Source organism: Giraffa tippelskirchi, chromosome 14, assembly GCF_054371585.1.
Source record: "Giraffa tippelskirchi isolate mGirTip1 chromosome 14, T2T-mGirTip1v1.2.pri, whole genome shotgun sequence".
NCBI classification, from domain to species: Eukaryota; Metazoa; Chordata; class Mammalia; order Artiodactyla; family Giraffidae; genus Giraffa; species Giraffa tippelskirchi.
This window is the reverse complement of record NC_137288.1, coordinates 8,430,635-8,445,967: the sequence shown is the minus strand read 5'-3', so window position 1 is coordinate 8,445,967 and position 15,333 is coordinate 8,430,635. Positions and strand designations below refer to the sequence as shown.

The 15,333-nt window shown below is 54.8% G+C and overlaps 2 protein-coding genes across 2 annotated transcripts; both read left to right on the top strand.

Annotated features, from left to right (window-relative positions):
* The first annotated feature begins 2,633 nt into the window (after positions 1 to 2,633).
* Positions 2,634 to 4,418, top strand: LOC145534051 (uncharacterized). The gene is made up of 3 exons (XM_081561419.1): positions 2,634 to 2,803; positions 3,203 to 3,515; positions 3,768 to 4,418. Exons 1-3 carry the CDS (start codon positions 2,669 to 2,671, stop codon positions 4,397 to 4,399), a joined length of 1,080 nt encoding a protein of 359 aa, XP_081417545.1. The 5' UTR covers positions 2,634 to 2,668; the 3' UTR covers positions 4,400 to 4,418.
* Positions 4,419 to 10,261: 5,843 nt separating this feature from the next.
* Positions 10,262 to 12,042, top strand: LOC145534037 (uncharacterized). Its single transcript, XM_081561403.1, has 3 exons — positions 10,262 to 10,431; positions 10,831 to 11,143; positions 11,396 to 12,042. The coding sequence occupies exons 1-3, from the start codon at positions 10,297 to 10,299 to the stop codon at positions 12,025 to 12,027; spliced, it is 1,080 nt and encodes a 359-aa protein (XP_081417529.1). The 5' UTR covers positions 10,262 to 10,296; the 3' UTR covers positions 12,028 to 12,042.
* Positions 12,043 to 15,333: the final 3,291 nt, after the last annotated feature.

The following is a 15,333-nucleotide window of genomic DNA, read 5'->3' as shown; positions in this document are numbered from 1 at the left end:
AACTTGTCACCAATCTAGAAGAACAATGAGCAGAAACCGGACACGTGCTTTGAGTCTTCACACACAAAACTAAAAGGCAGTCCACAAAAAAACCCAGAGAATACAGTGGACTTGGCAAAATCAAAGATATCTACTGTGGGAAAGACCTCATGACAAAAGCAAAAGACAGGTCATACATCGCCAGACGAATGAGTGGAAACACAAAGCTTATCAAGGATGTGTCTCCAAACAGACAAAGAACACCAACACAACAAGCCTGTGAAAACTAGGGAAAGGTCTGAAGGGACACCAGACTGAGGAAGACACACACAGAGGATCCCGGATGATGTCCAGCACTGAGGTCCTGAAGAAACAACAGTCTAGTTGCACCCCCTCAGGCCTGTGTGACCGTGGATGAGGCCTCTGTTTCCCGGTGGCTCTGAGAGATGGACAGGGAGGAAGGGGAAGAGAAGTCACTTGCATTTCTAATACTCACAGCAAAGTCTTCCAATGAGAAGGGAATTATCACCCCCACTGACAATGCCATGCACTGAAGTGATATCCACGAGTCCATCTAACCCAGAAGGGAAGGATGCACCTGTTCTCACAAAACGGCGAGAGATGGAAGAAGGAAGATCAAGCCCACACCAATCACTGGAGAGAGAAGCTGTGCTCAGGGTTTGAAAAATTCCTATTGGTAAAATGATGTCACAGCCCCACAAGGCAATCCACAGCTTCGATGCTATTCCTCCCAAAATGCCAATGCATTTTCGCACCGAACAAAGAATTGCAAAAGGGGTACGGAAACAGAAAAGAGCCTAAATTGTCAATACAATCCGACGAAAAGGCCCCGATACGGACATCCAAGGTTGTGTGAAAGGAAATTAGACGACCAAACTAGGATCCTCAGGAGAGTATCGGAGAAGGCAATGGCGACCCACTCCAGTACTCTTGCCTGGAAAATGCCCTGGACGGAGGAGCCTGGTAGGCTGCAGGCCATGGGGTCGCGCAGAGTCTGACACGACTGAAGTGACTTAGCAGCAGCAGCAGCAGCGGCAGGACAGTATGCTATTGGGAATACAACAACACACACAGATCCAGATCGATGGAATAAAGTTGAGGGTCCAGAAACAAACCCCAGCATCCATCGTCAACTCATCTCTGACACAGAAGGGGAGATTATCCAAATGGGAACAAGAAAGCCTCTTCAATCAATGTCCATGGGAAACCCAGACAGCTACACCTGAAGAACGCTATTGGTTTGGATCTCAGACCACCTCAATATTGGGGAAAAACCTCACCCTAAAGACTGATGTCATGAGATAGCTAGAAAGAAGCGTAGGTCAAAGGCTCCTTAACATCAGAGTCTCCTTGCCATTTGCTGGGCGGAGGTAGAAATGGGTCTCTTCAATTAAGGGAAAGAGGTACACGAAGTACACCAATGGGTTTCCATCCAATGGAACCTCTTCACAACAGAGAAGCTAAGCATTCACAAATGCAAAAGATAGGAAACGGAACACGAGAGACTCCTTCCAAGTGGTGTATCTGAGAAGGGGTTCATATGGAAAGAGACGAAGAATGCACAGCACTCAGATTCCAAGAAACACCACCACCACCCTTGACCCTTCCCCTATGACCAACTCCGACCTGAAGCCTTTCTCTCCCTCTAACCTATCCCTAAAACATAACCCTCATCTAATCATATACATGTGGAATTCCTAGCATCCATCCATCCACACACGAGAGAGAAAGAGGAAGACACAGACGCAACTGAGAAAGGAAAAGAGAGGGACACAGCCAGAGAGAGACACGGAACCAAAGAGAGGAAAGGAGTCGATGGTCCAGACTTTTCCTCAATCTGTCTCGAAGGTAGAAGCAAAGACAGCGCCCATCCACCCCAGAAGGGGAAAAAGGAGGGAAGGTTTGCAGAGGAAAAGACAAGAACGCAGGGAGCCATTAGAAGCTCAGCCACCCGCAGAAGCCGAGCTGGGACACTTGAACAGAATCTCAATGGAAACAGAGGACCAGAAAGTTGGCTACTCTTTTCTACAAGAGAGGGAGACCTTCGAGTTTTCCTTTCGTTCCTCCAACTTGGATGCGGGGTCTCAAAACAGTCAGGAGGGGGAGTGCGTTTTCCTGGGTACCACGGCACATCCAGGCCTCGTTCTGCCCCATTCTGTGCTATGTCAGCCCTGGATGGAATCTTTCTTTCAGAAGTCTCAGCGCACGAGCTCCATGTGATATCGGCCCCAGGTGGAAAGGCATGGAGCTGCTCGTAGGCCGACAGACCTAGGAAGCAGATGGGAGAATGACGCCCACTCTGCAGATGGAGAGACTGGGGAAACCCTGAGGGGCATATGCTTGTCCAGGGCCACACCACTTATGAGAAGAAGGAGCCTGGTCTGAGAGCAGCAGGGCCCTCGGAGCTCAGGCCCTGGCTGCACCCAGGCCTCCCCAGGGCTGTGGGCTGGGCTGTGTGGGTGTCTGTGTGCCTGCACATGGCCTAAGGGGGGTGGTCGAGCAGTCAGAAACCCAGAGATTCCCTTGGGAAGTTTTGGGGAAGGGACCTCAGCACGAACCCCAGGCGATGATGTCACCTGCCGGCAACAGAACCCAACAGAACCCGCAACCCGGGTATCCAGGCCTCCAGAGTGGAGAGGAGCCCCCAGCCAGATCACTTGCTGCCAGGATGTTCTGCTGTTTGCCCATGCCCAGAGGCCGGGGCCTCAGGAGAGCTCACAGGCAGTGTGCGTGGGCACCCTGTCGACGTTGGCTCAGGACACCCCCGAGAGGCCTCTGGCCGTTTGCCCGGAGAAACAGAAAGGTAACACGGGGAGCCCCAGGCCGGGCCAGGCCACCTCGCCCATGCCACCCGGAAACACCGGGTCCTTTGCCTGTGTGTGTGGATGCGGGTTTCTCGGGGTGTGTCTCCCTCAAGGAAGCCCAGGCGGATGTGGGGTCAGAAGCCTGCGGACAAGTTGTGTCCACACCCCAGGGGAGAGCAGGCTGGGCCCGATGGGGAGTGTGCGGGCAGCAGCGGCCGCCCAGGCTGACCTCACACCCACAGGTGGGTCTCTTTCCTCCCGGGTGGGGATCTGAGCAGACACACGTCTCTGACCCTTCTGGGAAGAGAAGTTCGAGCAGGCAGAAGCAGCGGTTCCACTGGCCAGGCCCAGCTTGGAAAACTCCCAGCATGGCTGGCTGACGGTCACTGTCGTTGCAGAGCTTCCCACGTGATGAGGCCGAGGACGGGGACACCCCATCCACCTCCCGGAGGGAGGGGTCGGAGCACCACCCCCCCGCCCGTGAGGCCCAGTGCAGGCTCCAGGTGAGCGTGCCCACGGAGGCATCAGGCCCACCGGGGGAGAAGAGGAGGCGGGGAAGGCCTGCTGCAGAGACACCGCCCAGGATACACCCGCCGGCCCAGTCTGAGGCTGCCACGGAGCTCAGCACACCCGGCTCCGACCCAGAGTCCCGAGAACCCCGGCCTCTGAGGCAGCAGGAGGACCTGGAGCCCAGCACGCCAGAGCACAGAGGTGAGGACGCTGGGGCTGCTGCACGGGAGTGTGTGGGGACGGGGTGCTGAGCTACACAGGGACGAGTCCCCGAAAGCTGCTGCTGGGCCTGCAGCAAGCGCTGGCCTCACACCCCCCGCCCCCCGTCTCGCACACTTCAGTCCCAAAAGACATCCGACGCTGGGTATTCTTTGGGAATCTCTTGGAAGCTTTCTGTCCCGGGATACGCACATGCCAAGGCTGGCCTGTGGGCAAACTTTGCTTCTCCCCCAGCTCTAGCACTGACCTCCAACTGGAACCAGGCTCCACTTCCCAGACCTGTCCCTACAGAGGTGGTGGCTCCAGGTGCAGGACCCAGGGATCCACCGAGGGCAGATGGAGAACCGAGACTTGCCCTCGCAGAGACACCAGGCCAGCTGGGTACTGGCCAGCACACCGGGCAGATCGGATCTCCGTGCCTGCAGGACCCCCAGCCCCAGGCACTGATGTCCCACCCCCTCAGCCAGAACCTCCACCTCCACGTGCACCTGTACCTGCTCGGGCTCTGGCAGGAGAACCCGAGGCAGAGGAGGAGTCACCGCCTCGGCAGGGAGAGCCTGCCCTGGCTCCCGCGCAACACCCAGACGCCCACGATGACTCACCCACCCCTGCAGGGAGAACGAGCCCCCGCTCTGGACAGACACCCAGAGCCCTTGCCGGAAACACCACGTCCAGGGGAGCGGTCGGCTCTGCAGCCTCCATCCCTGTCTGCTCACCGTGGACGCCGGCAACTCGGTCTGCCCCCAGGGGACATGGAGTTCCTTTCCCCTGAACTGCTTTGCATTTGGTTTGTTTCCACCTTTCTGGTGATGTTTTCTTTTTTGTATGGTTTCCTGTATTTTTGTTGGTTAAGTTGGGATTCGTAAACTTTTTCATCATTGTTGCAATTTGGGAACACTGTTGTGTAACTCTGGTGATCCTGTGTTACCATCACCACTTGGTAGTTTCAGACCCGTTTGATCTTTATGTCCCACCCCCCAACAAAGCCTGGATTCAAGGCAAGCACGCCCTGTTCATCCCTTCCCCCGATCCTGAACACAATTTCATCTTTTCTTTGTGCATTCCTTCCTATATTCTTGGTGTCCCCAATCAATGACTCTCCGTGAAATCACTGAAGCAGTGTTTTTCGGACTCTCCACCTACTGTAAGACTCCATTGGAGAGTTCTCATTTTTATGTCATTTGAACTAGCCTTTGATATCTGAAAGGACGGTGTATGTCCTTTCAAGATACCATGTGCCAAACGAAGCCCTTTTGGCCACTGCCATCATTATCCAGGCAGGCATTGCTGTTTGAAGGGTGACATCTCAGCCAGAAGGCAGAGGCTGAGCTCGTCTTGTTGCACCAGCTCCCAAAAGAAGCCAAGAAAGGGAGCTGGAACAACAAACCACCCCAACGCCCAGGAAAGCGTTCTTCATGACAGAAGGCTAGAAAATGACCCAACATCCTTGTGGCCCAGAACCCCTCTAGAAAATCACTGTTCCATAAAAAAGAGAAACACATGGGAAGTTCCAAGGAGAGGCAATGCCCATGGCCAGTGTACTTTAGAGACGGCCTGAGCGCTCCGGGGAAGACACGCACCGACGGAACCCCTTGGGAAACAGCAGGGATTCTCCTCACCGTCGTAAGGGTTTCCTCTGGGGACAACCTGCCCTGGGCACCACATGAGGGAGCAGACCGGCTTCTCTTCCTCTGCCCCCACACCATTCACTCATGAAGGCAGCTCAGGTGTTCTCATGCCCTGCCTGCCTGCCTGCCTGGCTCATCCGTGAGCTGTGACCACCTCCAGGGCAGGACTCCACCTTCTCCTCTCTGTGTACCGTGCATCTGCACACAGTGGGCTTTCAGAACCTTAGACTTGAGCCATTCCCACTCAAGCCAGAACCCTCCCCAGGAAGGAAAACAGCTGTGGAGTCATTTTGGCCCCAACACTGGTTCCGAAACCCTGGCGGCTCCTACAGCCTCTACGGCGTGAAGAGGGAGGTCCCTTTTGACAGAGCTTTCCGGCTCTCAGATCTAAGCTGTTGTTTCACTGTCAGCTGTGTCTCTTCCGTTGCAGCCAGGTGGGCCACGCTGCTCCAAAGGAGCTCACAAGCTGAGTTTCAAGGGAGGACAGGGATGGCTACAACGTGCTGCAAACTGAGTGAGGGTCCCCACAATCCTCAGCAAAGGTCTGTGGTGTGCAAGTGGGGAGTAGAGGGCCCCCAAGTTCCAAAGGAAGGGAGGTACTCGGGAGCTAAAGCCCTTGGCTGCTGTGGTAGCAGCTGCAGATGGCAGCTCGTCCACAGTGCACTTCAAATGAGGTCATATGAGCGGGACTCTGGAAATGGCTCCGAAATCGAGAGAAAGGGGTCAGGGTATGTGGGAAGCCGGCGGGGTGGGGGGTGGATGAAGGAAGGTGTCCCTCCTCTCTCCAGTGCAATTTGGTTTGGTGAGTCTCAAAGCTACCAGATGGCACTTCCCAAGTCAGGCCCCCACAGGAATCAGGGTGGGCTGCGTGCCTCGGCCCCTGCCACAGGGACAAGCCACACCAGTGGCCTCCCTGAGCTCCAATGGCCGGATCTGGGGGTTCTGTCTGGGTGCACACCTCCTTGCTGTGGCCAAGTTCCCCCCTTCTCTGAGCACCAGCTTCATCCTCTCGAATGAGGACATCGAATGCTACCTTGGCACGTTACTCTCTTCATCCTGTGAAGACTCATTAGGCTTATCCTACAATTACTAGCTGGCCCGAAGAGATATCTCCTGAATCCAGATTAAGCTGGAGTCTCCCAGGCTCATCTGGCATGTCTTCCCTGAAGTCTGCCAAAACCCACACCATTGCATTTCCAGGGACTCCCCTTAGCCAGCTGGGCAGAAAACCCAGCATGCTTCAAACAAGCTGACAGACAAGCGGGAGAGGACTCACGGGCAGAAGGTTTCCCTCAGGTCTTGGGTGGAGCTCTGGGACCACAGCAGCAACGGGCCATCCCAGCCCCTGGGCTCAGCAGCGCCCTCATTCTCAGGCCGGCGGCTCTGCCCTGAGGGGAGCGGGAAGGTCACCAACTGCCGCAGGCGGACCTCACGCCCCTCCCACTGCTGGAGCCTGACCTCCCCCGGCCCCACCCCTTCCCCTACCCCAGCAGGACGACAGCTCGTCTTCCCCTGGCTTCCAACGTCAGGCCCGGCCCTGGGCCCCGATTGGGCACTGCCCCAGCCCGGAGCCAATCACAGTGGCCAGGGAGGTGGAACGCACCGATTGGCCAGGGCCAGGTCATGTGACCATACTCCCCAGGAAACTCAAATATTACCAAGGTTCCCTAAGAAACCAATGAACAAAATTATCCAGTAAAGGCAAACCGTACTTTTTAATGAGGCCAATGTCACAGAAAAAAAAAAAAAAAAAACCTTCACCATGAACTGCTCAAGGAAGCTAGTAAATAAACTTTCAGAAAAGTTTAGTAGTTTTTTTTTTTTTTTTTAAATAGGGTGACGGAGAGCTATACCTTTCCCGTCTATGTGAATTTAGGTTTAAACTATATTTCCCTTGGCTGTTATATAAGACAAAAAAACCCACATCACCCCCTTTCACTCACCCCCACCCCCCAAAAGTGTTTTAATGTATTGAATTTTTCTGTCCTCAGTTGTGTCTGATTCACGGCAACCCACGAACTCTACACAGCCAGGCTCTTCCGTCCATGGAATTCAGGGCAATTTTTTCTGTCCCAGTCAATGCCCACCCTGGGTGATCCAAAGGCAAGGGCTCAGAGGCCCCTGAGAGACTAACTCCTTTCAGCTGAGCACAGAGCTGGCTCCTCACTGGGATGCCTGTGGCCTGGGGCTCCCAGAGGGGAGAGCAGCACTCGCCCCACCGTGTGGTCACTGCTGGAAGTGCAGGCTGCTCCTCACTCCCCCTTGACAGTGTCCCTGACGGCAGAACAGTGTGAATCGAATCAAGGTGGTAATGCAAACTCCAATGCAACCAAACTCCCCACAAGGTCTCCAAAACCACTCAGGAACAGGGAATTGGAAACTGCAGGGGATGACATGAATGGAGATGGAGACTTGACACCTTACACCGAGTTCACTTCCACTTATCCCTAGACAAACTTTCCGTGAAAACTTGTCACCAATCTAGAAGAACAATGAGCAGAAACCGGACACGTGCTTTGAGTCTTCACACACAAAACTAAAAGGCAGTCCACAAAAAAAACCAGAGAATACAGTGGACTTGGCAAAATCAAAGATATCTACTGTGGGAAAGACCTCATGACAAAAGCAAAAGACAGGTCATACATCGCCAGACGAATGAGTGGAAACACAAAGCTTATCAAGGATGTGTCTCCAAACAGACAAAGAACACCAACACAACAAGCCTGTGAAAACTAGGGAAAGGTCTGAAGGGACACCAGACTGAGGAAGACACACACAGAGTATCCCGGATGATGTCCAGCACTGAGGTCCTGAAGAAACAACAGTCTAGTTGCACCCCCTCAGGCCTGTGTGACCGTGGATGAGGCCTCTGTTTCCCGGTGGCTCTGAGAGATGGACAGGGAGGAAGGGGAAGAGAAGTCACTTGCATTTCTAATACTCACAGCAAAGTCCTCCAATGAGAAGGGAATTATCACCCCCACTGACAATGCCATGCACTGAAGTGATATCCACGAGTCCATCTAACCCAGAAGGGAAGGATGCACCTGTTCTCACAAAACGGCGAGAGATGGAAGAAGGAAGATCAAGCCCACACCAATCACTGGAGAGAGAAGCTGTGCTCAGGGCTTGAAAAATTCCTATTGGTAAAATGATGTCACAGCCCCACAAGGCAATCCACAGCTTCGATGCTATTCCTCCCAAAATGCCAATGCATTTTCGCACCGAACAAAGAATTGCAAAAGGGGTACGGAAACAGAAAAGAGCCTAAATTGTCAATACAATCCGACGAAAAGGCCCCGATACGGACATCCAAGGTTGTGTGAAAGGAAATTAGACGACCAAACTAGGATCCTCAGGAGAGTATCGGAGAAGGCAATGGCGACCCACTCCAGTACTCTTACCTGGAAAATGCCCTGGACGGAGGAGGCTGGTAGGCTGCAGGCCATGGGGTCGCGCAGAGTCTGACACGACTGAAGTGACTTAGCAGCAGCAGCAGCAGCGGCAGGACAGTATGCTATTGGGAATACAACAACACACACAGATCCAGATCGATGGAATAAAGTTGAGGGTCCAGAAACAAACCCCAGCATCCATCGTCAACTCATCTCTGACACAGAAGGGGAGATTATCCAAATGGGAACAAGAAAGCCTCTTCAATCAATGTCCATGGGAAACCCAGACAGCTACATCTGAAGAACGCTATTGGTTTGGATCTCAGACCACCTCAATATTGGGGAAAAACCTCACCCTAAAGACTGATGTCATGAGATAGCTAGAAAGAAGCGTAGGTCAAAGGCTCCTTAACATCAGAGTCTCCTTGCCATTTGCTGGGCGGAGGTAGAAATGGGTCTCTTCAATTAAGGGAAAGAGGTACACGAAGTACACCAATGGGTTTCCATCCAATGGAACCTCTTCACAACAGAGAAGCTAAGCATTCACAAATGCAAAAGATAGGAAACGGAAAACGAGAGACTCCTTCCAAGTGGTGTATCTGAGAAGGGGTTCATATGGAAAGAGACGAAGAATGCACAGCACTCAGATTCCAAGAAACACCACCACCACCCTTGACCCTTCCCCTATGACCAACTCCGACGTGAAGCCTTTCTCTCCCTCTAACCTATCCCTAAAACATAACCCTCATCTAATCATATACATGTGGAATTCCTAGCATCCATCCATCCACACACGAGTGAGAAAGAGGAAGACACAGAGGGAATTGAGAAAGGAAAAGAGAGGGACACAGCCAGAGAGAGACACGGAACCAAAGAGAGGAAAGGAGTCGATGGTCCAGACTTTTCCTCAATCTGTCTCGAAGGTAGAAGCAAAGACAGCGCCCATCCACCCCAGAAGGGGAAAAAGGAGGGAAGGTTTGCAGAGGAAAAGACAAGAACGCAGGGAGCCATTAGAAGCTCAGCCACCCGCAGAAGCCGAGCTGGGACACTTGAACAGAATCTCAATGGAAACAGAGGACCAGAAAGTTGGCTACTCTTTTCTACAAGAGAGGGAGACCTTCGAGTTTTCCTTTCGGTCCTCCAACTTGGATGCGGGGTCTCAAAACAGTCAGGAGGGGGAGTGCGTTTTCCTGGGTACCACGCCACATCCAGGCCTCGTTCTGCCCCATTCTGTGCTATGTCAGCCCTGGATGGAATCTTTCTTTCAGAAGTCTCAGTGCACGAGCTCCATGTGATATCGGCCCCAGGTGGAAAGGCATGGAGCTGCTCGTAGGCCGACAGACCTAGGAAGCAGATGGGAGAATGACCCCCACTCTGCAGATGGAGAGACTGGGGAAACCCTGAGGGGCATATGCTTGTCCAGGGCCACACCACTTATGAGAAGAAGGAGCCTGGTCTGAGAGCAGCAGGGCCCTCGGAGCTCAGGCCCTGGCTGCACCCAGGCCTCCCCAGGGCTGTGGGCTGGGCTGTGTGGGTGTCTCTGTGCCTGCACATGGCCTAAGGGGGGTGGTCGAGCAGTCAGAAACCCAGAGATTCCCTTGGGAAGTTTTGGGGAAGGGACCTCAGCACGAACCCCAGGCGATGATGTCACCTGCCGGCAACAGAACCCAACAGAACCCGCAACCCGGGTATCCAGGCCTCCAGAGCGGAGAGGAGGCCCCAGCCAGATCACTTGCTGCCAGGATGTTCTGCTGTTTGCCCATGCCCAGAGGCCGGGGCCTCAGGAGAGCTCACAGGCAGTGTGCGTGGGCACCCTGTCGACGTTGGCTCAGGACACCCCCGAGAGGCCTCTGGCCGTTTGCCCGGAGAAACAGAAAGGTAACACGGGGAGCCCCAGGCCGGGCCAGGCCACCTCGCCCATGCCACCCGGAAACACCGGGTCCTTTGCCTGTGTGTGTGGATGCGGGTTTCTCGGGGTGTGTCTCCCTCAAGGAAGCCCAGGCGGATGTGGGGTCAGAAGCCTGCGGACAAGTTGTGTCCACACCCCAAGGGAGAGCAGGCTGGGCCCGATGGGGAGTGTGCGGGCAGCGGCGGCCGCCCAGGCTGACCTCACACCCACAGGTGGGTCTCTTTCCTCCCGGGTGGGGATCTGAGCAGACACACGTCTCTGACCCTTCTGGGAAGAGAAGTTCGAGCAGGCAGAAGCAGCGGTTCCACTGGCCAGGCCCAGCTTGGAAAACTCCCAGCATGGCTGGCTGACGGTCACTGTCGTTGCAGAGCTTCCCACGTGATGAGGCCGAGGACGGGGACACCCCATCCACCTCCCGGAGGGAGGGGTCGGAGCACCACCCCCCCGCCCGTGAGGCCCAGTGCAGGCTCCAGGTGAGCGTGCCCACGGAGGCATCAGCCCCACCGGGGGAGAAGAGGAGGCGGGGAAGGCCTGCTGCAGAGACACCGCCCAGGATACACCCGCCGGCCCAGTCTGAGGCTGCCACGGAGCTCAGCACACCCGGCTCCGACCCAGAGTCCCGAGAACCCCGGCCTCTGAGGCAGCAGGAGGACCTGGAGCCCAGCACGCCAGAGCACAGAGGTAAGGACGCTGGGGCTGCTGCACGGGAGTGTGTGGGGACGGGGTGCTGAGCTACACAGGGACGAGTCCCCGAAAGCTGCTGCTGGGCCTGCAGCAAGCGCTGGCCTCACACCCCCCGCCCCCCGTCTCGCACACTTCAGTCCCAAAAGACATCCGACGCTGGGTATTCTTTGGGAATCTCTTGGAAGCTTTCTGTCCCGGGATACGCACATGCCAAGGCTGGCCTGTGGGCAAACTTTGCTTCTCCCCCAGCTCTAGCACTGACCTCCAACTGGAACCAGGCTCCACTTCCCAGACCTGTCCCTACAGAGGTGGTGGCTCCAGGTGCAGGACCCAGGGATCCACCGAGGGCAGATGGAGAACCGAGACTTGCCCTCGCAGAGACACCAGGCCAGCTGGGTACTGGCCAGCACACCGGGCAGATCGGATCTCCGTGCCTGCAGGACCCCCAGCCCCAGGCACTGATGTCCCACCCCCTCAGCCAGAACCTCCACCTCCACGTGCACCTGTACCTGCTCGGGATCTGGCAGGAGAACCCGAGGCAGAGGAGGAGTCACCGCCTCGGCAGGGAGAGCCTGCCCTGGCTCCCGCGCAACACCCAGACGCCCACGATGACTCACCCACCCCTGCAGGGAGAACGAGCCCCCGCTCTGGACAGACACCCAGAGCCCTTGCCGGAAACACCACGTCCAGGGGAGCGGTCGGCTCTGCAGCCTCCATCCCTGTCTGCTCACCGTGGACGCCGGCAACTCGGTCTGCCCCCAGGGGACATGGAGTTCCTTTCCCCTGAACTGCTTTGCATTTGGTTTGTTTCCACCTTTCTGGTGATGTTTTCTTTTTTGTATGGTTTCCTGTATTTTTGTTGGTTAAGTTGGGATTCGTAAACTTTTTCATCATTGTTGCAATTTGGGAACACTGTTGTGTAACTCTGGTGATCCTGTGTTACCATCACCACTTGGTAGTTTCAGACCCGTTTGATCTTTATGCCCCACCCCCCAACAAAGCCTGGATTCAAGGCAAGCACGCCCTGTTCATCCCTTCCCCCGATCCTGAACACAATTTCATCTTTTCTTTGTGCATTCCTTCCTATATTCTTGGTGTCCCCAATCAATGACTCTCCGTGAAATGACTGAAGCAGTGTTTTTCGGACTCTCCACCTACTGTAAGACTCCATTGGAGAGTTCTCATTTTTATGTCATTTGAACTAGCCTTTGATATCTGAAAGGACGGTGTATGTCCTTTCAAGATACCATGTGCCAAACGAAGCCCTTTTGGCAACTGCCATCATTATCCAGGCAGGCATTGCTGTTTGAAGGGTGACATCTCAGCCAGAAGGCAGAGGCTGAGCTCGTCTTGTTGCACCAGCTCCCAAAAGAAGCCAAGAAAGGGAGCTGGAACAACAAACCACCCCAACGCCCAGGAAAGCGTTCTTCATGACAGAAGGCTAGAAAATGACCCAACATCCTTGTGGCCCAGAACCCCTCTAGAAAATCACTGTTCCATAAAAAAGAGAAACACATGGGAAGTTCCAAGGAGAGGCAATGCCCATGGCCAGTGTACTTTAGAGACGGCCTGAGCGCTCCGGGGAAGACACGCACCGACGGAACCCCTTGGGAAACAGCAGGGATTCTCCTCACCGTCGTAAGGGTTTCCTCTGGGGACAACCTGCCCTGGGCACCACATGAGGGAGCAGACCGGCTTCTCTTCCTCTGCCCCCACACCATTCACTCATGAAGGCAGCTCAGGTGTTCTCATGCCCTGCCTGCCTGCCTGCCTGGCTCATCCGTGAGCTGTGACCACCTCCAGGGCAGGACTCCACCTTCTCCTCTCTGTGTACCGTGCATCTGCACACAGTGGGCTTTCAGAACCTTAGACTTGAGCCATTCCCACTCAAGCCAGAACCCTCCCCAGGAAGGAAAACAGCTGTGGAGTCATTTTGGCCCCAGCACTGGTTCCGAAACCCTGGCGGCTCCTACAGCCTCTACGGCGTGAAGAGGGAGGTCCCTTTTGACAGAGCTTTCCGGCTCTCAGATCTAAGCTGTTGTTTCACTGTCAGCTGTGTCTCTTCCGTTGCAGCCAGGTGGGCCACGCTGCTCCAAAGGAGCTCACAAGCTGAGTTTCAAGGGAGGACAGGGATGGCTACAACGTGCTGCAAACTGAGTGAGGGTCCCCACAATCCTCAGCAAAGGTCTGTGGTGTGCAAGTGGGGAGTAGAGGGCCCCCAAGTTCCAAAGGAAGGGAGGTACTCGGGAGCTAAAGCCCTTGGCTGCTGTGGTAGCAGCTGCAGATGGCAGCTCGTCCACAGTGCACTTCGAATGAGGTCATATGAGCGGGACTCTGGAAATGGCTCCGAAATCGAGAGAAAGGGGTCAGGGTATGTGGGAAGCCGGCGGGGGTGGGGGGTGGATGAAGGAAGGTGTCCCTCCTCTCTCCAGTGCAATTTGGTTTGGTGAGTCTCAAAGCTACCAGATGGCACTTCCCAAGTCAGGCCCCCACAGGAATCAGGGTGGGCTGCGTGCCTCGGCCCCTGCCACAGGGACAAGCCACACCAGTGGCCTCCCTGAGCTCCAATGGCCGGATCTGGGGGTTCTGTCTGGGTGCACACCTCCTTGCTGTGGCCAAGTTCCCCCCTTCTCTGAGCACCAGCTTCATCCTCTCGAATGAGGACATCGAATGCTACCTTGGCACGTTACTCTCTTCATCCTGTGAAGACTCATTAGGCTTATCCTACAATTACTAGCTGGCCCGAAGAGATATCTCCTGAATCCAGATTAAGCTGGAGTCTCCCAGGCTCATCTGGCATGTCTTCCCTGAAGTCTGCCAAAACCCACACCATTGCATTTCCAGGGACTCCCCTTAGCCAGCTGGGCAGAAAACCCAGCATGCTTCAAACAAGCTGACAGACAAGCGGGAGAGGACTCACGGGCAGAAGGTTTCCCTCAGGTCTTGGGTGGAGCTCTGGGACCACAGCAGCAACGGGCCATCCCAGCCCCTGGGCTCAGCAGCGCCCTCATTCTCAGGCCGGCGGCTCTGCCCTGAGGGGAGCGGGAAGGTCACCAACTGCCGCAGGCGGACCTCACGCCCCTCCCACTGCTGGAGCCTGACCTCCCCCGGCCCCACCCCTTCCCCTACCCCAGCAGGACGACAGCTCGTCTTCCCCTGGCTTCCAACGTCAGGCCCGGCCCTGGGCCCCGATTGGGCACTGCCCCAGCCCGGAGCCAATCACAGTGGCCAGGGAGGTGGAACGCACCGATTGGCCAGGGCCAGGTCATGTGACCATACTCCCCAGGAAACTCAAATATTACCAAGGTTCCCTAAGAAACCAATGAACAAAATTATCCAGTAAAGGCAAACCGTACTTTTTAATGAGGCCAATGTCACAGAAAAAAAAAAAAAAAAAAAAAAGCTTCACCATGAACTGCTCAAGGAAGCTAGTAAATAAACTTTCAGAAAAGTTTAGTAGTTTTTTTTTTTTTTTTTTTAATAGGGTGACGGAGAGCTATACCTTTCCCGTCTATGTGAATTTAGGTTTAAACTAGATTTCCCTTGGCTGTTATATAAGACAAAAAAACCCACATCACCCCCTTTCACTCACCCCCACCCCCCAAAAGTGTTTTAATGTATTGAATTTTTCTGTCCTCAGTTGTGTCTGATTCACGGCAACCCACGAACTCTACACAGCCAGGCTCTTCCGTCCATGGAATTCAGGGCAATTTTTTCTGTCCCAGTCAATGCCCGCCCTGGGTGATCCAAAGGCAAGGGCTCAGAGGCCCCTGAGAGACTAACTCCTTTCAGCTGAGCACAGAGCTGGCTCCTCACTGGGATGCCTGTGGCCTGGGGCTCCCAGAGGGGAGAGCAGCACTCGCCCCACCGTGTGGTCACTGCTGGAAGTGCAGGCTGCTCCTCACTCCCCCTTGACAGTGTCCCTGACGGCAGAACAGTGTGAATCGAATCAAGGTGGTAATGCAAACTCCAATGCAACCAAACTCCCCACAAGGTCTCCAAAACCACTCAGGAACAGGGAATTGGAAACTGCAGGGGATGACATGAATGGAGATGGAGACTTGACACCTTAAACCGAGTTCACTTCCACTTATCCCTAGACAAACTTTCCGTGAAAACTTGTCACCAATCTAGAAGAACAATGAGCAGAAACCGGACACGTGCTTTGAGTCTTCACACACAAAACT

Coding starts and splice junctions, on each gene's coding strand:
- LOC145534051 (XM_081561419.1), top strand. CDS start 2,669: ATGTTCTGCTGTTTGCCCATGCCCAGAGGCCGGGGCCTCAGGAGAGCT. Junction 2,804..3,202: donor TTGCCCGGAGAAACAGAAAG/GTAACACGGGGA, acceptor CTGTCGTTGCAG/AGCTTCCCACGTGATGAGGC. Junction 3,516..3,767: donor CAGCACGCCAGAGCACAGAG/GTGAGGACGCTG, acceptor CTTCTCCCCCAG/CTCTAGCACTGACCTCCAAC.
- LOC145534037 (XM_081561403.1), top strand. CDS start 10,297: ATGTTCTGCTGTTTGCCCATGCCCAGAGGCCGGGGCCTCAGGAGAGCT. Junction 10,432..10,830: donor TTGCCCGGAGAAACAGAAAG/GTAACACGGGGA, acceptor CTGTCGTTGCAG/AGCTTCCCACGTGATGAGGC. Junction 11,144..11,395: donor CAGCACGCCAGAGCACAGAG/GTAAGGACGCTG, acceptor CTTCTCCCCCAG/CTCTAGCACTGACCTCCAAC.